Genomic DNA, 21,581 nt, shown 5'->3' on the forward strand with positions numbered 1-21,581 from the left:
CATTCTCCAGCACTAACGAGCCACCCGCCTTTCCTCCAAACCTGTGCCACATTCTCTCTTGCTTCCATGTCCTGGAACTCTGCTGGGAAGCTCCCATTGATTCCACAAGATAAAGGTGCCACGTTTCCTGAACAACAGCGTTAAACCCTTCCCAGGGTGTTTCTTAAAGACAGTGTGCTCTCACCCACTGCAGTTTATTCCAGGTATTTGTTTATATCCCACACTTCACACAGGGACTGGATTTACAGTCTGTCAGTTCAGTTCAGCCACTCAGTCGCGTCCCACTGTTTGAGACCCCATGGACTGCAGCACTCCAGGCTTCCCTGTCCATCACCAACTCCCAGAGCTTACTCAAACTCATGTCCATTAAGTCAGTGATGCCATGCAACCATCTCATCCTCTGTCTGTACAGTCTTACCTGAGGCAAAAATTCCCTGCAGTCAGTGTTACTCCTGGAAAACTCTTAAACAGTCCAAAGTGAGAAACCTACATACTAAGAACAACATGGAAACCAAGACCAAGGAAGGTGTCAAGAGATTGTGCTCACTTTCTGGAGTAGACCCTGGTGGAATTTCCCTTATTATTTTATAGCTGTCTGTTCCTCTGCCTCACCACTCCCATATTCTCCCCCTCATTAACAAGCACTTCTTGTTGAATTTGCACAAGAGAAGTGCAGAGCTGACACAGCTCCACTCTAGATGCCCGTCTCCCCACACACACCAGGAAGCACTGTGAGGGCAGGCACTCTCCCTTCTTCAGACTGGTCTCCTGGCCCCAGCATAGTAAGCACTCCATATATGAGCATATATGACAGGAAGGGCTTGGGGCAGGCTGACAGGTAAGTGTGCACACTTATAAGTGAACATGCAGGTTCACTTTTGGAAAAGCTTCCTGCTCACTATTTCCTCTCGGTTGTTTTCAAGAGGAACTTATTAATAAACTAGGACTGAAAAGCACCTATGGCTCTCCTGAGGGAAGGCGTGGGGTGGGGAATGGAAGCAGAAATGACGGTGCCTAGCTCTTCCCACAGTGGTTTTAAGAGAAAGGGACTTGTCCCGGGCGTCCCAGCTCCCGGGCAGACCACTCGATGGACATGCCCCTCCCAGGCTCCCCCTGGACTCTAGAAAGATGCCACAGTCTGGAAAGAGACATCACAGGCTCACAAAAGAGGCCTAAAAGCGGACCTGGAGGCTCCGTCTCTTTGCCTCCCAGAGACAGAAGTCAGGGACAGATAGATGAGTTACTGTAGCCCTACTCAGCATGGGAGCGTGTAGCAAAGTTCTACCAGGCGGGCCCTGCAGGCAAGTCTGGCCACCATGTGCAGTGTTTAGATGATTTTCCCTCTCCTGTTCTCTCCCCCTTTATCTTTGTGATCTCCTGCCAAGGCATTTGTAGGACTTTTTCCTAATAAGAAAAAAAAATCTAATTTCTCTAATTCCTGTTTTAAACTTTGAAGGAGCTGTCATGGACCATTCTTCCTATTTCTCATTTTCCACAGACATATGTCTCCACAGCCTTGATGACCACAGGCCAAGCATCCTGACCCCAGCCAGCCATGAGCAGAGCCACCTTACCTGTACCCCGTGCTGTTCCTGCCAACCACCAAATGCCTGGGCTGATCCTCACACCTGTAAAGGTTCAAATCGTTCTCAGGCACCAGGTCCACATCGTGGAATATGAAACAGTCCCAAATTTCATCCTTGAGAGCTTCTATATAGCCCACATTCAGGAGTTTGGCGCGATTAAACTTCTTACTTCCAGCCTGTAGATATGGAAATTACAACTTGAAAAGCTCCTAAGACAAGATTTCACACTGTGTCCCTTTTCATTTCACATGCAGGAGTGGGTATTATTCTCTAATGCATAAGAATATACGCATGACATGAAAATCTGACACAGTAGATTGAATTAACAATAACAGACCCTTTGTGTTTTTCTTTATGCTTCATACATACTTATATTCCATAACTAAAAGCACCTTAAAATGAAAGACTGCTGTTTAATGGGTTTAGAGTTTGTTTTGCAGGAAAAAAGATTAGTTGAGATCAGTTGCACAATAATATGAATTTACTTAACACTGGGCTGCCGTCTATAGGGTCGCACAGAGTCGGACACGACTGACGCGACTTAGCAGCAGCACTGAACTGTATAATAAAAATGGTTAAGATGGTATATTTTATGTTATGTGTGTTTTATAACAATTTTTTTTAAAAAACCATAGTTATTTAAAGTTTTTACTAATAAAGAAACTCAAAAAATCTTTAAACATACCTTTATTTATTCCATGTAAAACTAAAAAACCTTTCTTATATACTAGTCATGACAAGTAGTATCACTGCCTCACTTGTTTAACTCTCAGCTAATCCCAATCATACCCCATGTAACAGATCTACATTAAGCTCCCCAGAAATATAGCTGGCCAGGAAGGATCAAAAAATCTTAACCTAGGGACTTCTCTGCTGATCTGATGGTTAAAACTCTGAGCTTCCACTGCAGGGGGGTTGGGTTCAATCCCTGGTTAGAGAATTAAGATCCCACATGCCTCACAGTGAGGTCCACAAAAAAAAAAAAAAAAAAAAAAAAAGAAATCTTGATATATAAATAGAGAGGTTTACTGCTAATATTCCTAAGCTACTTAAAAGTCTCATGGAATCATTGTGAAAGAATCCTGTTTTAACAGTTAATGGCAGATGCTAATCCTTGCAGTGGCCTGACAGAGGGGATTCATTACCAGGTAAGAAAAGAACATAAATCAACCAGTAACATAATCAAAGCTATAGTATTAAAAAAAATTTACACTAGTAATTTTTTCATGGCTATTTGAATCAAATTCCTTAAGAATAGATTCCAGTTCAATAAACAGTTTATCATAACAAAAGTACAGGCAATTCTCAAAACTCACCACAGCACTTCCCTGAAAAGAATAACATAAAGCATATTTTTCTACTCATAAAAATATTATATGCTGGGGGCTGCTGTCTTGAGTAAGAACTCTGAATGACTAACAGTGTTAAAAACAAAAATAATGACAAGCCAGTGTAACAGTTAATTTTTTTCAAATCCCCACAAAATGGGCATAAATGTAATATATATATATATATATCACATCAATTTCTAAGAGCCCCAGTTTATTACAATGTATATACTGCAGAATAACATCTTCTGATCTATCAAAAGTTTTCCTAAGACAAATGTTACCAGTTTTAACCGATATCAGGCATGTAGTTAATTATTTTCCTTGTATTCAATGGAGGAAGAAATGGCAACCCACTCCAGTATTCTTACCTAGAAAATTCCAGGGACAGAGGAGCCTGGTGGGCTACAGTCCATGGGGTCACAAAGAGTCAGACACAACTGAGCACTTGCCTTCATAGCATTTGTAAGGATTTGAGGGGGAATTATTTGGATGGCCCAGCATAATTTTGAAAAGATAGCCATAAAAAAGATATTTAAGTTGATGTCTTATTTTTCTTTCAATATATGTTAAAACAAATAGAGGCATCTTAAATCACCTGCTTCATTTAGAGCAAAACTCTTTAAAAGCAGCCTACACTTATACTTACTGTGTTCCTACTAACTCAAGCTTCTGGAAGTCACAAAACTGAATCAAAAAAGTGAAAACTAAACGTAATGTTTTATGTAATAGATAGTGGCAAAGTTAAAGGCAGAAAGGTAGAGAGAGTTATAGAATTTCATGGTGATTAGCACACAGCAGTCGACTCCTCTGTCTAGATCCCCATCAAAGAGCCAAGCTCAATAATAAAGCACAGTTCTAACATCTCACCGTGTAATGCAGAGCAAACGCAGAAGGCAATGTAAGGTCAATACCAGGGGAATATCTCAGGGCAGTCAATGGCTAACATGGAAGAGCTCACAAAAGAAAACAGGCTTCCTCCAGAGGTTCAATAAAGAGCCAGTCAAATTTCCCAGCACTTATCCCATTATTCCAAACTCTGGGACACGAAACTCCTTTACTCCTTTCAAGGACAAATCAGTTAAGAGACCTCACCTTTGATGATGGTTAGACGCTCTTTTACCCAAGACAGACAAAGAGCCACAAAGAGAGGGGAGTCTGGAGGGCAGAGGCCTCGTCCACCCCCCCAGACTCACCTGGTGGATGACGTAGATGCCGTAGTCCAGCTGCTGCCTCTGCAAGAAGGGGTGAAGGTGCTCCAGCAGGTACAGCAGGTGCTTCTCCCTATGCCGGTGAGGGATGAGGATGGCAACTCGCTGCAAAGCCCTGCACTCCTCAGGGCGATACCGGCCTCTGTGCACCTTGGGGTTCTTTGCCTGGACTTCCTCCAGAGTGAGGTCTGGCTTGAACACGAGTTTGGTCTGGCCTTCTACAACAAACACAGGACACAGGAACTAACAGGGGTAAGCTTATCACATGTTGATGGGCTTGCAGGAGCCAGTACTTTGAACACTGCCTGGCACACCATAAGCACTATTGTAAAGCCTCCTTTGGTCACAAAATATAATCACAGAACCACAGAATCTATGACTCAGGTTATTGGCTGCAGAAAAAAAGCAAATGACATACAAAAGTAGTCCCCTGTGGCAGAGGAACCAGTTCTGGTTCTATGATTCATTCGTACTAGGAAATATACTCTGTCCTGATGACCCTGGTGAAGAGCAGAGATCAGGGGCAGACTAAATAACTTCAAATTTGCTCTAATCTCTTTTCCTTCTCAAAATTCCAAAGGGGGAGAAAAAAAATAACAGGAAGCCTCACCCTTGGAATGAATGAATACATGAATGAATAAATAAATCCAACTTTTTGGTTGTCATTAAAAAAAATTCCAAAGGAGGGTGAAGTCTCCTAAAAATCAAGGGCATTCCAGGACTTCCCTGGTGGTCCGGTGGTTAAGAGTCCACTTGCCAATGCAGGGGTTCGACAACTAGATTAGGAAGATTCCACAGAGGCAACTAAGCCCATAGGCTACAACTACTGAAGCCCGTGTGCCTAGAGCCCACGTTCTGCAACAAGAGAAGCCATCACAGTGAGAAGCCCTCACGCTGCAACTAGAGAGCAGGTCCCTGTTTGCTGCAACTAGAGAAAGCCTGCATGCAGCAACAAAGACCCAGAACAGCCAAAAATAATTTTTTTTAAATTAAAAGCATTCCATGGAATCAAGCTCATGGACAAGACCCTTTTCCCTAAGGTCCTTCCCTAAGCTCTTGAGAGCTCTACTAACTCCCTGAAGGTAAAACAGTGAAAGGCAACAGAAACTAGCCTCCCTCCCTAACTCAACAATAACAGGTATGTGCAACACTGTAAGAACCCTCCCACTGTTTCACAAGACAGATATCCCCAATGGGGCATCTGCTCAGCAAGTCTGGACACAGCCTGACTGGATGAAACCCAAGACCATTCACGGCAACCAATCTCACACAGAGCTTTAAAGAGACAGCTGAAGGCACTGACCCTCTCCTCAGCTCTGAATGAACAGGAAATACTGACTGGTAAGGGAGGAGGCAGAGCTCTGGTTAGGGAATAGAGCCACACATTTTAACACTCCTCGTATCCTGGTCAGGCTATAAAATCTCAAGATGCTTGCAACTGCACTATCCTCTTCTGAGCAAAGCAGTCGCCCGCTTTTCCTGTGTATGTCACTGTGCCTCGCTCCATGTGACCTTCCTCTACCCCGGCCATGGCTGCTTAAACCAGGCGCTAGTGTCTGTGACATGGCCAAAAGGCAATTGCACCAAGAGCAGGTAACTGCTTCCAGCCACCTAGAGAAAATAACTGACCTACAAGACCTTTTCAGAAGGGTCTGCACATGAGACAGGGTCAGCAGGCAGTAATGCCCTAAAAACAAATAGTAAGAAAAGCAGTTATAAGGAAAAGCAAGCTACCAGAGCTGCTGGGAGACGATGGGATGGATGGCCGCTGCGATGTTTTCCTACGTAGCCTGTTCATAAATCCCATCATCTGGGCTAACTGGACCATGTCTCAGTTCCTGGCCCCTGAGAGAACACCAAGCAACAGGTTCAATGAAAACCAGTCCCCCTGGCCACTCTCTCATGGTCACAACTTTCATCTTGGGTACCTGGTTCCATTTGCTCTAGCATTCTCCCTTAGCGCCCCCATGATATTCTCTCAAGTTCTGTCCCCCACTGGATCACTAAGGGTCTATCCTGATTCACTACTACTGCATCAACCTCTGGATCCATACGTGTTATTATGTCACTGCCCATCTGTTTCCATGAATGTATTTGTTGCTTAAGTATGTTGAGAGGATTTTGAACAAGGGGCATGATGCAGTCAGATCTGTGTTTCAATAACTCATTTTCCCATCTCAACTTGCGTGATCTGTGAGCAGAATGACTGCCCTCAATCAGGAAAAACGTTTTGGCTTTTCCATGACTGAGTAAAGGGAAGCAGCATGCCAGTATGAGCACAGTATGAGTCTGCAAGTCACTCAAGAGAAGGGTCTACTGGTTTTGTGTAACTAAGTGCAATGAGCCTCTGAAGAGCCCGAGACTGGTACCTGGAGTGCTAAGTGGGTGTGTGCAGAGCTACACCTCTGAAAAACCAGGGGGCAGTTCTGAACTTCACAGAGCTAGAAAGGATCACCCGGCCTTCATCCTGACTGCACACTGTCCCCTGGGAAAGAAAGTCAAACATGAAGCAGTACACTGACCAACACAACAGAAACAAAGGCAAGCACACAGGGAGCCTGACGTTAACTCTGGGACAGTCCCAGAAAACTTTCTGGGAGAGAAGAATCTAAACCACACATCTGATGACTAAACACGATTCTGCCAGACCCACATGGGTTGAGGAAAGGCCTTCTGGAAAGACACTCCGAGGATTATCTGGAGAACCACAAGGCCTTCAATGTTCTAGAGAGGTCTGATAGAACCTGTGTGGGTTAGACAGAATGTTGCCGTGGAGTTTTTCCTAATTAATGTGCTTCCTAAGACCAACTTACTGTTCATTTAAAGTGAAAGGCAAGGCATTAGAGGAGAATCAACACATACAACATATTTAAGAAATAAACTAAGACAACACTGAAAAAGTACTACCCTGTCCCTTGACTCCATACTTAGGGCCAAGGGGATGGTAACAGATGTGACACGAGTGGAAGCTTGGATGTGCTGGCATTTCTTCACCCGTGTTCTGTGGATGCCAGGAGAATATGTCCAGGTTAGCCTGCTGATCCGGGAGGATGAGAAACACACGGAGCAGAGCCACCAGCCTAGGGCAACTGACCCCCAGCTCATCACACGTGCCTACTGACATGGCTGCTCAGATTTCTGCGGCTGGATGATCAAACTGGGGATATTCATATAATAAATATAATATGTCCACAATATGAATACAGCTCACAAACATAACGTTGAGCAACAGAAGCCAGACCTAAAAGAGTACATAGCGTATGTACTCTATGCAGTACATACTATGTTTCCAATTACCTACAGTTTCAAAAACAGGAAAAATCTAATGCCTGGTGTTATAAACTTGGAATAAGGGTAGTGACAGAAAGAAGCATGGGAGCTTCTGGGGTTCTGGGAAGAGTCCATTTCTTAATTTATGTCCTGGTTCCACAGGTATGTTCATTTTGTGAATCTTGAATGTACACTTCTGAAATGTGCTTTTCAGTACATTTGTTGTATTTAAATAAAAAGTGTATGTACTACTTGTAAAAAAGGAAAAACAAATACTTACTGAGGTGTGGAGACACAGAAGGGCAACTGTCAAGTCTTGCTTTTTCCACAAATGCTTCATCCGTCACAGTTCCTTTCTTCCCTAAAATGATACCCTTGCTCAAACTAGCCACGAGATCCTTTGCTTTAGGAATCTCTTGAATAGCACCCACAAAGTAGTTACTGGTGGCCCACCCAACCACTGTCAGGCATAAGGTAAAAAGCAACAGCAATCGGAATTTGTACGAAAGGTGGAAAGTCACGTTGAAGTTCATGTCTTTGATTATGTGAGCAATAGGTATCTCTCGGCCTCCACTGCAGGCAGGAAGCTTCAAGTTCAGCTATTCCAGTCTGCAAACTTGATGACAACTGTGCGATGCCTGTTTTTGTTTGGGCGTTCTGCTCCAACAATCCCTGAAATGCAATCACAAAGACATGCTGTTTCAGATGGAAATCCTAACCTGAGATAATACTCACCAGCACACACTGAAAACCTGTCCCCAACCAATCTTGACTATAACAGTAATGGGAGTTCTCCAGTGAGAGCTTAAAGATCAGAAAACCAGAGATTTTGGAGGTAGAAGGTTCCAGCTGTCATTCACTCCAGACGTCACACAGGTGGAGAAGGCAAAGGAGAGCCGATCATTGCCTCCTCAGTTCTGAGCTGGCACAGCCCCAAGTTCAAGGGTTTTTCAGTTATAAATGTTATAGCCACACTAAGGCACAGGGCACACCCCAACAGGTGGGGAAAAGGGCAGAGGACACAAAAGGATGCCAACACAGGATGCAAGAATCTGCAAGAATAACAGACTACAGCACAGTGTTCCAGATCTGGGGTTTGGGTTTAGACAGAAAGTATGACCCATCACTTCACTGGGCCTTGGTCTCCTTACCTGTAAAATGGGGATAAAAACTGTACCTTCCTAGAGAGGTTATTGAGGGACTGGATGACCTAACACATTAATACAAAAAGTGTTAGCCCACGTCCTGACGCACAGTGCATGCATACATGCTCGGTCGCTTCAGTCGCGTCCAATTCTTTGCGACCCCGTGGACTGCAGTCCACCAGGCTCCTCTGTTCATTGGATTCTCCAGGCAAGAATACTGGGGTAGGTAGGCATGCCCTCCTCCAGGGGATCTTCCCGACTCAGGGATCATACCTGCATCTCTCATATCTCCTGCACTGGCAGGCAGGCTCTTCACCATTATGCCACCTGAAGCACCCACCAAGTGGTAACTGTCACTGCTGTTATATTATTTACATTAATGACTCTAGACTAGGGATGACCTACAGGATGACCACTGGGCTGCCAGAATCACCACTCTGCTGTGCTGCATTTCTGTCAGGATGAAATTGCCATCCTCATTTCATACTTCAATTGCATGTACTAGGATAGTATGAGAGATGGCTATGCTCTTAGTAACTAACAAAAATTCAGTTTCTGAGGCCACCTAGTTGAGGGCCCTCCCTGGACCATGGTAACTACACTAAGGTGATGAAAGCTACTTGGCAAGGCCCCACATCTTCTCTGCATTACCAAAACCACGTCTCTTCTCAAATTCTAAATGTGTCATTGTAAGAGTGTGGAAAAATGCTAAAGCGAGGATGCTGATAATCTCCACAGCAAACCTATTCTCAATTAAATGGAAAGAATAGAGACCAAACTATATTCCCCGCCAAAATAACACAAAAACATGTATGATTAAATCCTAAGTAATAAAAAGAAAAACAGAAAATAAAGTCTATCTGTGCATATGATTACCACTAAAATGACAGAAATAAGAAAACTCTATGAAGAAATAGAACCAAAAGCTAGCAATGATTCTATTAGAAATATGGGATTAGCCAAGGGTGTTTTTTTTTCCTTTTTCCTTTCATTTTTGGAAAAGTATAACACACTTCTGTCTTTTTGTAATGAAAATAAATTTGATTCTTTAAATGAGATGTGGGGATGTGGTAATTTACTGTGAAAAATAAAACAACCCTAGCAACTCTCAAGACAGCCTCATACTTACTAAAGGGTAGTATCCCCAAATTTTAGCCTAGATGAGTTTGAGGGAAACCTAGGAAGCATTCTTCTCTAGACTCAATGTTATAAATGGAGGTTAGGTTCCTGGATCAAACCACAAAAGAGAAGATCTGACCCAGGAAGCAATTAAACAGTATGGCCTGTGCTTAGGGTCTTGTGAAGGCATCACAAGTAAATGCTGAAGGCAGTAATAACTCATTAGAAGATTAATCATTAAAAAGAGGAGTGATTCACTTGTGCATTTATTCTGTGCCATGTTCTAGGAATATTAACTTACTTATTTCTCAACTTTGTGAGTTTAGAATTATTCAGTTCAGTTCAGTTCAGTCGCTCAGTCGTGTCTGACTCTTTGCGACCCCATGAATCGCAGCACGCCAGGCCTCTCTGTCCATCACCAACTCCCGGAGTTCACTCAGACTCACGTCCATCGAGTCAGTGATGCCATCCAGCCATCTCATCCTCTGTCGTCCCCTTCTCCTCCTGCCCCCAATCCCTCCCAGCATCAGAGTCTTTTCCAATGAGTCAGCTCTTCACATGAGGTGGCCAAAGTACTGGAGTTTCAGCTTTAGCATCATTCCTTCCAAAGAAATCCCAGGGCTGATCTCCTTCAGAATGGACTGGTTGGATCTCCTTGCAGTCCAAGGGACTCTCAAGAGTCTTCTCCAACACCACAGTTCAAAAGCATCAATTCTTCGGCAGTCAGCCTTCTTCACAGTCCAACTCTCACATCCATACATGACCACAGGAAAAACCATAGCCTTGACTAGACGGACCTTTGTTGGCAAAGTAATGTCTCTGCTTTTGAATATGCTATCTAGGTTGGTCATAACTTTCCTTCCAAGTCTCCTCATTTTATAGAGGAGAAAACAAAGGTTTAGAGATTACGGAACTTGCCAGAGACCACGCAACTATTAATAGTAAGCGGTGGAGCTGGGGTATGAGCCCAGTGTTCATCTCCAAAGCCTGGGCTTCTGCCACACCCTTCACACGAATGTTGCTATCTCTTTCCTCCTCTTGGTACCTGGCTGTGTCCAGCACAAACCCTTGAAATACGCAGCTTTCTACCTCTCCCCTCCTGTCCCTTTCTTTGGGACTGTCTTTTGATATTGTTTCCTGGAGGTCTGTTTCCTTCCCTCCAGGTAACAGTAAGTCTGCAGGTTCCTGGAGCCAGACTGTCTCACAGACTTAACAGCAGAAGGCTTGAATTGCTAGGACTGGCAATCATTTTTTATAAAATCTCAATCTTGGAAAACTTAGGGAACATTGTTTGTCTAAGAGCTGCTATGCTTATAGAGGAATGGTGTTTCAATAGAGATCTGCCCAGCCTGCTTATCAGCTAAGTGATTGAAGGCAAATACTCTTACCACATTTCCATTTCCTCAGCTACAAAACAATAATAAAAAATTAACTTATCTTACAACACTGCTGTAAGAATTTAATGAGATGATGCATCAGTCAGACCTAGCACATTCTCACAGACAAATAAATAGTTATTGACTCTGATTCAAAAGCAGAGACATTACTTTGCCAACAAAGGTTCGTCTAGTCAAGGCTATGGTTTTTCCAGTGGTCATGTATGGATGTGAGAGTTGGACTGTGAAGAAGGCCGAGTGCCGAAGAATTGATGCTTTTGAACTGTGGTGTTGGAGAAGACTCTTGAGAGTCCCTTGGACTGCAAGGAGATCCAACCAGTCCATTCTGAAGGAGATCAGCCCTGGGATTTCTTTGGAAGGAATGATGCTAAAGCTGAAACTCCAGTACTTTGGCCACCTCATGTGAAGAGCTGACTCATTGGAAAAGACTCTGATGCTGGGAGGGATTGGGGGCAGGAGGAGAAGGGGACGACAGAGGATGAGATGGCTGGATGGCATCACTGACTCGATGGACGTGAGTCTGAGTGAACTCTGGGAGTTGGTGATGGACAGAGAGGCCTGGCGTGCTGCAATTCATGGGGTCGCAAAGAGTTGGACACGACTGATCGATTGATTTGATCTGATCTGACTCTGATTACCAATGTGATTCACACTCAAATTTTATCAGAACGCTAACCAAGAAAATGTTATCTCTGGAATTACATATTGAAATCCATATTGAATCATTTCATTTTCTATTTCTCTGTTATTTCCTATTTTCTTTCAATGAGTATATACTAAGTAAGTAAGTGAAGTCGCTCAGTCGTGTCCAACTCTTTGCGACCCCATGGACAGTAGTAGCCTGCACCAGGCTCCTCCATCCATAGGATTTTCTAGACAAGAGTACTGGAGTGGGTTGCCATTTCCTTCTCCAGGGAATCTTCCCAACCCAGGGATAGTATATACTACTTTTATAATTTTTTTTTTTTAATGATTTTTTTTAAAGAAAGTCCGTTTTAGGGCAAGTCATTCCTGGTTGGTGTTTGAGAAAATGTCATCAGATTGGAGTTACCTGTAAAAATATTTAAATAAAGAAGAGTCCCTGAACTCTCCCTAAAATGAGTTTTCTCTTTTAATTAAGGCTATCTTAAAGTGACAGGAGGATCATAGTTATAGAGAACAAATTCAGGTAATGTGAAAGAAGTTATTTTAGGGCAAGTCTCACCACCCTTTTCCTTCTTAGGTCTGCCCTAGAGTTAGCTCAAAATGATGATGTTCTCATAATTTTGCTCTTTCTCCTCTCAATTTAACCAGTCTTTTCTGAGCATCTGCTATTTTCAGGCACAGTGCTAGGCACCAAAGGAATTAAGATATAGTCCTTGTACTCAAGAGTTTATTTCCAACCCTTCCTTAGATTTTAATGTCTGCAATTCGTTTTCAAATATGCCACCCCAACCCTGAAAATGGGGAAAAAGATTAAATAAGACTAGCAAAATATTGAAAAGTATTGAGTAAGGTGACAGGTACCTGAGAGTTTCATTTTCTTTTTCACCCTACTTTTTTGAAGCCTTGGAATTTTCCATTAAAAAAAAAAATCTAGCACAGAAGACAAGCTATAACAAAGGGCAAATCAGCATAAATGCTAAGTATCATTATCATTCTTAGAGAATCTCTACATGCACACATTTTTATAGCACCATGGGAGACCAGGGGAAGATACCAAGTGTCACTCCATAAATACTCACTAAGCACTTATGCACCCAGAGAGAGGGGTGTGGTTTTCACTCAGCAGCCAAGAACACTAAAATCAGCATTCCAGTGTCTCTAAATCCACCTGGTAATCCTGCACACACAGGATGTCTAGAGTTGGAAAAATGTGGCACCAGGCACACGGTCCTACTCCTTTGAGGTTCTCTGGGATAGCACCAACAGAAAGGCCAACATTTCGCTACTCCTGTTACTCCTGCAGAGTTCCTCAGAGCAGACTATTTCCGCACGTATTGTCCTTTCACACGTACTTTCCTCGGAATTAAAGCTCCTTTACCATATTTAGCATATTGAAAAGCAGAGACATTACTTTGCCAACAAGGGTCCGTCTAGTCAAGGCTATGGTTTTTCCAGTGGTCATGTATGGATGTGAGAGTTGGACTGTGAAGAAAGCTGAGCGCCGAAGAACTGATGCTTTTGAACTGTGGTATTGGAGAAGACTCTTGAGAGTCCCTTGGACTGCAAGGAGATCCAACCAGTCCATTCTAATTGAGATCAGCCCTGGGAGTTCTTTGGAAGGAATGATGCTAAAGCTGAAACTCCAGTACTTTGGCCACCTCATGTGAAGAGCTGACTCATTGGAAAAGACTCTGATGGTGGGAGGGATTGGGGACAGGAGGAAAAGGGGACGACAGAGGATGAAATGGCTGGATGGCATCACCAACTCGATGGATGTGAGTTTGAGTGAACTCCGGGAGATGGTAATGGACAGGGAGGCCTGGCGTGCTGCGATTCATGGGGTCACAAAGAGTCGGACAGGACTGAGTGACTGAACTGAACTGAACCTGGCTTTTCAGTGATCATTGCCCAGACCCTAAACAAGCAATGGTTCTGTTAAAATTAATGAAGAGAAACCTAACTGAAGTGGAATTGGGAGGCCAGAAGGGGAGATATAGATCACATCAAAACAGACTTCTTGCAACTCTGGCAGGAAGTGTTGCAACTTTACTACCACTAGCAGGAAAACGAAGCTTTTCTCCTACTCTGGCAACACCTCAGCCAATGAGAGACTGTCACAACTGTCACAACTGAGCCAATGAAAAGCCACCATACTTCAAACTCCCAGTTTCGTCCAATGAACTTTTTTTTCAATAACAGCCCCTCCCAATTTCCCCCTCTACTCTATAAAAGAGTTTCCTTTCCTTTGCTTTACCAGACTTGCATGTGGTTTGACAGTTGCATGTTCCAAACTGCAATTCTTTACTGCTCCTGAATAAACCCATTTTGCTTGTAAAGTAACTGGCTGTTTTATTGGCAAGGGAAGGATAGAAATGATTAACAGCCATTTACACGTACAGGTCACTTAAACTCAGACTGAGCTCCTAATGGCCAAAACTGGAAGCATCTGAGCAAGAAAATAATGATATTGTATTTTAATCCACAGAATAAAATGAATATCCATTAGTACATACTGATACAAATGATCAAATAAATAAACGGGAAAAGGCAGCTCTTTCCTACAATAAACTTTCAATTAATAAAGAAGCAGGAAATGGGGGGGGTGGGAATCACCATTAGGCAAACATCATTGTAAATAATTGTGGTAGACAAGATCCCCCAGTTGGTGCTAAAATTAGTAGGTAAAAATTTGAGGACAAACAGAGTTTACGTTGTCTCAAAGTATCTCCTCTCAAATAATATAGTCAAAGCTGTGGTTTTTCTAGTAGTCATTGACAGATGTGAGAGTTGGACCATAAACAAGACTGAACACCAAAGAATTGATGCTTTTGAACTGTGATGCTAGAGAAAACTCTTTAAAGTACCTTGGGCTGCAAGGAGATCAAACCAATCAATCCTAAAGGAAATCAACCCGGAATATTCATTGGCAGGACTGATGCTGAAGCTCCAATACTTTGGCCACCTGATGGGAAGAGCCAACTCATTGGAAAAGACCCTGATGCTGAGAAAGACTGGGGGCAGGAGAAGGGGATGACAGAAGATGAGATGGTTGGGTGACATCACCGACTCAATGGGCATGAGTTCAAGGAAGCTCCAGGGGATAGTGAAGGACAGGGAAGCCTGGCATGCTGCAGTCCATGGGGTCGCAAAGAGTCAGACAAGACTGAGTGACTAAAAAACAAACAACAAAGGGAAAGAGTAACTTTACAGTGAAGAAACCTAGCAGATATCACCTTAACTAATGATCAAGGTTAACATCATCAGTGATGAATTGCACTCTACCAAATAACTAATCACTACTTTTCTACAAAATACCTTCATTCTACAAAACAACTGGTACTCTTTAAAAGAGTCAAGATAATGAAGAATAAGGCAAAACTGAGGAATTACTTAGACTGAAAGAGACTAAGGGGAAATAACTAAATGCAAGGTAGGATCCTCGACAGCATATGGAAACAGAAAAAAAAATCATTGGCAGGAAAACTGATGAAATTCAAATAAAGTCTATAGTCAACAGTATTGATAACTGAACAATGGCTATGTAAAGGGCCAATATAGGGGAAGTTGAGTGAATTCTCTGTACAATATTATCAACTTTTCTCTAAGTCTAAAATTAATTACAACTAGAGCTAAAAACTCAAAGGCTGTGTATAATCCAAGTCAACATACAGCAGTAAGGTTAACTTAATTCTCAAGGAGAATCACTATTTCTTTATATTCCTAGTGCCTCACACTGACCTGACACATAATAGGTGCTAAATTTGGTAAATAATGAATGACTTTCTAGGATACACTAGTTGAAACGCTTAAGGACAATTATCCCCAACTACTACTAAAATAAATGTGATAATAGTATAAAAGGAGAATAAATAAAGATTAATAAAGAAGGGGGAAATTTAACTGGGCATAAAATTCTATTTAGAGAAGATTTTTAAAACTGCAAAAGGCTCACCCCCATGCTAGCTCCCTTTGGTTTACTAACACCAATGCTTTTCTAAGGGTAGAGGCCCTATCTCTAAAAAATGACACTGTCTCAGTCATGCCTACCACCTTTTGCTCCTCTACCACTGACTTTTCAAAAGCAGTACGTCTCTTTTCTGATTCTAGGAGGAGATGCTGTTTAGCCTGCCACTTCCTCCCTGATCCCATGGAGCACACCAGAGCAGTGTCCCTGCCTCCTGGGCAAGAGGGGCCTGATGGTGCGGTACCACCTATTTTACAAGGGTTGGCATGAAACAGTCAGGAAACAGGAAATAAATTCAACCGGGAAAGGACTGAAATTGTTTCATTTAGTCTATGTTATGCAGCAGAAAGAAAAGAATTTCCAGTGGGGGATTTTAGCGGAGGCTCGCCGTGTATTTGTGTGTCATTCTCAGCTATCCCAGAGAATGCTACAGTGGGGTCAGCTGAAGTTCCCTTTCTGCCATTATTAGAAGCACATCAATGAGAGGCTGAAGGTCTGAGGTAATGGAAAAAACAAGGGTTTTGAAGCCACGAAAGCTAATTCAAATCTGGTTACCAGATGCATGAATGGCGCTGGGCAAGTGACCTAAAGCTGAGTCTGTTTTGCCATTTATTTTAAAAACATTTTCCAACGTGTGATTTCAAGAGTGCCTATATCAAATGCAGAGAGAAATATGTTAAGATTGCAGATTCCTGGGCCCTGCTCCAGAGCTAATGGATTAGAACACCTGGGCCTGGGACTCAGGAAAATGAATTTTTAACAAGCTCCCCAGGTGATTCTTATACGCATTAAAGTTTGAGAACCGATGAAATAAGAGATTGGACCTGTAATGCAATAGATCTTCAGAAACATTCCATTTTCCTTCTGGTGAGGCAAAGCAGTAAGAAGATATGTGAAAAGAAGATGTTTAAAATGTATTTGAATAGCTTTCGACTCTATCATTTAGAAAATCATTCTAAGAAATAATCAGGTAAACCATGATACTCAAACCAACATTACTTAAAACCACCAAAAATTCAAAAGAATCAAAATGCTAACAATAGGGACAACAGACAGGCAGAAATTGCTCGGTAGTGTCCGACTCTTTGCAACCCCACAGACTGTCGTCCATTAGGCTCCTCTGTCCCTGGGATTCTCCAGGCAAGAATACTAGAAAGTGAAAGTGAAGTCGCTCAGTTGTGTCCGACTCTGCAACCATGGACTATAGCCTACCAGGCTCCTCCATCCATGGGATTTTCCAAGCAAGAATACTAAAGTGGGCTGCCATTTCCTTTTCCAGGGAATCTTATCAACCCAAGCATAAAACCTGGGTCTCCAGCATTGCAGGCAGATTCTTTACCATCTGAGCCACCAGGGAAGCTGATTGAATTAATTACAATACCTACATATGATGCCACACATGCTTTCCTTAAAATGGCACTTAAAAATTTAACTACACAGGAAAATACTCATGATAGCTAAGAGAAAAAAAAACAGAACATAAAAATGTATGTAGAATACAATCCACATTATGCTATGTATGTGTGGTATACATGCCTTTTATATACAAAATGTCAGAAAGAATTACTGGTGACTGTCTCTTAATAATAGATTAGAGAAATATTGTTTATTCACAATCTATTTTTTAAAAAATAGGGTTATAATCAGAAATGAGGTTTTTTTTTTCTGATGACTGTATAGTTTTCCTTTAAAATATATTAAAATTTAGAGATGACACAATAGACAGGGATTATAATTTACCTAACTTTTGTAGCAATTTTGGAGAAGGCAATGGCCCCCACTCCAGTACTCTTGCCTGGAAAATCCCATGGACAGAGGAGCCTGGTAGGCTGCAGTCCATGGGGTCGCTAAGAGTCCGACACGACTGAGCGACTTCACTTTCACTTTTTACTTTCATGCATTGGAGAAGGAAATGCCAACCCACTCCAGTGTTCTTGCCTGGAAAATCCAGGGACGGGGGAGCCTGGTGGGCTGCCGTCTATGGGGTCGCACATAGTCGGACACAACTGAAGTGACTCAGCAGCAGCAGCAGTAGCAATTTATTAACATAACTGGTAAGGAAATCTGTTCTAAAGAGGCCTCAATGAGCCCAAATCCTAAAAAACTTCAGAAGGGGTCAAATAATTTCCCATGCCAGAGAACTCTGTGATCTCTCTCTGAAATTCCTATTCCTAGGCTCCATCCCCAAGAGATCTTTATTTCCAAGGCCCAAGGTGGGGCCAGGTAATCAATATTTTGGGTTTGAGAAACCATTGTTCATTGATGGCTTTTTTTTAAAAAAAGAGAGAAGAAAACCACAACTGACTTGCTTTGAATGTTTCCACTTTGAATTAAAGATCTTCAAAGAAACAGTTCTCAAGTCTTGCATGCATTTCTGGAAAAAAAAAACACAATTAACAGCTCAGTTTAAACTAGATACCAAAAGCTTATTCTATCAAGTGGCACCTAAAATATACTGAGTTAGTTTTATTGCCCTCTGCAACATTGTGTAGTCAAACAGTTCAGTACTGCTCTTTAACAGATGTTTTGAATCAGATTAAAAATGCACGCTGAAGGGAAGCAAGATATGCCACACCAAAATAGGCCACTTTGACATACTGATTATTTTGACTTAAAGTTACTTAACAGCCAGTGTAAGGACACTTTACCCTTTTTTCTTCCCCTAAAAGCGGAAATATATCCCATGTGAAAGGTGCCTTTTCTATACCAGGAGGGCACCACATCAGGCATCCTTATTATCAGAGATAAGAATGCAAGGTGGAGAGCTCAGTACAATAAACCTTAATACTTTTTCATTAATTTACTACCCCAAACCCAACTTCTTTGTCTTATCAATTCTTCACATATGTGGTGTTTCTTTGTCTAAAAGATAATAAAGGCTGCCTGCTTTGGTTACGTCTTTGAGCCTCATATTTTTAAGGGATCCCACTGGCATGAAATTAAATTTGGTTGTCTCCTGTTAATTTGCTGTATGTTAATCCAATTTAATTATTTGTCTAGCCAAAGAACCTAGAAGGGGGCAAGAAGTTTTTCTCCCCTACAACACAAACAGGCACATGAAAACTTTGCACTTTCATAGGGTTTAAAGGCCAACCCGGCTCTAGAAAATAAAATTCCAAAAGGAAAACTATGGTCCTATTAAGCATTATCTCCTTCCCCAGAGTGATATTCCAGCACTCCAGCCCCACTGTTCAGCCTGGGTGTCTAGGAGCGCCCTCCGCCCCTCTTTTTAAGCCCACTTTCTCAGCCTGGACACTGAATCTTAGTCATCTCTATCCGAGATTCCTTGACTTTGTCGCATCCTCAATGTTATTTTTCTTTTTTAACAGACATTTAGAAATTAAACAAACAACACCCCCAACCTTCAAAGGACTGTGTTCTTCCTGCTCCCTTGCATCACCCAACGGCTGTGCCCCGGCCGCCTCCACGTCTTCATCATTCACCCACTCTTGAACACCATGCAATCCAGCACACGCCCACGCTATTGATAACTGCTCTCCCGAGGCCACCAACCCAAAGGCCTTTCCTCAGTCCCCATCCTCATGGGCTTTGGATCAACAGACAGTGTATGGACTCAGAGCCAGACTAAGCGTAGAGAGCTGATACACTTTACCATCCAGTCGATCCTCACCACTCGCCGGCCCCTCCCTGCAGGCCACAGGCTGGGATCAGTGGGTGGGTTTCCCAGCAGAAACCCTGGGGAAAGAGAGCTGCAAGGAGGAAGGGACGTCTTCACGCTGATGCTCCCCGCACGGACGGAGGTGCTGGCGGCGACCCCGGAACCGTGACGCGGGGCCTCGGGGGATGACCCCTGGATTCCTACCTGGCAGCACCTCGCTTGGCCATCCCTCCGGCAGCAGAGGGAGCGCCGCAGTGGTGCCTTCACCTGAGCTGGTGCCTCCCGCCGGGCTCGGCCTCCGCAGGCCCCCTGCCCGGCCGCACCGCCCGGGAGGAGGCAGGACGGCCCTCCGAGGCCCGGCCCGCGCGCGCCTAGCCGCAACCCGGGGACCGACCCGCCCTGCCGCCCGGCAATGCCCACACGGCGCCAGTCGCCCTCCGCGTGAAACCCTGCGTCCCGGGCACCGGCGGAGGGGAGGCCCCACGAACTCACCCCAGACGCCGCGGCGACGAGGACAGCCCGGAGAAAGCGGAGACGCGGAGCAGCTGCCGTGGGGACCGCCCCCGCCGCCGGGAGGAGGCTCCACTCGCCTGCTCCGCCCCCGCCCGCGTCGGGAGTCGCTACGGCCAGGCCCCGGGCGGGTCTGCGCGGTCCTCCGGTGGGCGGGCCTGACGGATGCCAGCCCTCCAGCCCCTACCCTCGGTCTCCTCCCCGCCCCGCTGCCCGCGGCGACCGAAGGGGAAGCTGGAGGGAAAAGGACCCCTTGTTCTTCGGGTGATCTTAATAAAGCCCTGTGCCAGTAATGCGCGAGGGTCTGGGCACTTCCCAAATTACATCCTCGTAAATATTCACAAAGCTTTGGGAAGGAGATAGGAACTTGTCCATTTTCCGGAGTAGAAAACTGAGGTTTTACAAGTTAATAAATTTACCTTACATCACCCCGTGTTAAGCCGCTGTAGTCGTGCCCGACTCTTTCCGACCCCATGGACTGTAGCCCTCTAGGCTCCTCTGCTCATGGGATTCTCCAGGCAAGAATACTGGAGTGTGTTGCCATTTCCTTCTCCAGGGGATCTTCCTGATCCAGGGATAGAACCCGTGTTTCTTTAATCTCCTGCATTGGCAGGCGTGTTCTTTAATACTAGCACCACCCCAGCTGCACAATGTACCAAGGTAATTGACTTCCTCATTTCACAGGATTATTGAGAATATTAACAAGTTGTGAGAAAACCAAATTTCTTCAAAGATATCATTACAAAAAGCCAAGCAGAATCATATTTATACTAAAGATTAGAGTGGAAAATCATTAAAGTGGGTTCTGCTTAGGCAGGGAAGATAGCAGACTAGATTCTCCAAGTCACCCTTCTACTGATGGGGAAGTAAATGTCTCCAAGAACCACCCCACCCCAAAAGGAACAAACCATGGTAAGAAAAAGGCTTCCCAGGTGGCGCTGGTGGTGAAGAACTCAACTGACAATGCAGCAGACAAAAGAGATGTCTGGATCGGGAAAATCCCCTGCAGGAGGGCATGGCAATCCACTCCAGGAGATGGGAATACCAGACCCCTTGACCTGTCTCTTGAGAAATCTGTATGCAGGTCAGGAAGCAATAGTTAGAACTGGACATGGAACAATAGACTGATTCCAAATAGGAAAAGGAGTACATAAAGGCTGTATATTGTCACCCTGCTTATTTAACTTATATAAAGAGTACATCATGAGAAACGCCGGGCTGAATGAAGCACAAGCTGGAATCAAGATTGCTGGGAGAAATATCAATAAGCTCAGACACCCAGATGACACCACCCTTATGGCAGAAAGTGAAGAAGAACTAAAGAGCCTCTTGATGAAAGTGAAAGAGGAGTGTGAAAAAGTTGGTTTAAAGCTCAACATTCAGAAAACAAAGATCACGGTATCCGGTCCCATCATTTCATAGCAAATAGATGGAGAAACAGTAGAAACAGTGGCTGACTTTATTTTTGGGGGCTCCAAAATCACTCCAGATGGTGACTGCAGCCATGAAATTAAAAGACGCTTACTCCTTGGAATAAAAGTTATGACCAACCTAGATAGGAATATTAAAAAGCAGAGACATTACTTTGTCAACAAAGGTCCATCTAGTCAAGGCTATGGTTTTTCCAGTAGTCATGTATGGATGTGAGAGTTGGACTATAAAGAAAGCTGAGCACTAAAGAATTGATGCTTTTGAACTGTGGTGTTGGAGAAGACTTTCGAGAGTCCCTTGGACTGCAAGGAGATCCAACCAGTCCATCTGAAAGAAAATCAGTCCTGAATATTCAT

The 21,581-nt window shown here is 43.6% G+C and overlaps 1 protein-coding gene across 2 annotated transcripts in view; it reads right to left on the reverse strand.

The window, feature by feature from the left end:
* Nucleotides 1-19,915, reverse strand: part of B4GALT4 (beta-1,4-galactosyltransferase 4) — a 30,939-nt gene extending 11,024 nt beyond the window's left edge. The window contains exons 1-5 of one of the 2 annotated variants that reach the window (XM_070369880.1): nt 19,777-19,867; nt 17,971-18,039; nt 7,676-8,067; nt 4,111-4,343; nt 1,575-1,762 (exon numbers count right to left, since the gene is read on the reverse strand). In XM_070369880.1, the coding sequence (XP_070225981.1) occupies nt 1,575-1,762; nt 4,111-4,343; nt 7,676-7,928 (674 nt within the window). In that variant the 5' untranslated portion in view covers nt 7,929-8,067; nt 17,971-18,039; nt 19,777-19,867. Of the gene's footprint in view, nt 1-1,574; nt 1,763-4,110; nt 4,344-7,675; nt 8,068-17,970; nt 18,040-19,776 lie in introns of both variants that reach the window. The other variant, XM_070369887.1, reaches the window with a different exon arrangement.
* Nucleotides 19,916-21,581: the final 1,666 nt, after the last annotated feature.

The sequence above is a fragment of the Bos mutus genome, chromosome 1 (assembly GCF_027580195.1).
Source record: "Bos mutus isolate GX-2022 chromosome 1, NWIPB_WYAK_1.1, whole genome shotgun sequence".
Classification (NCBI taxonomy): Eukaryota; Metazoa; Chordata; class Mammalia; order Artiodactyla; family Bovidae; genus Bos; species Bos mutus.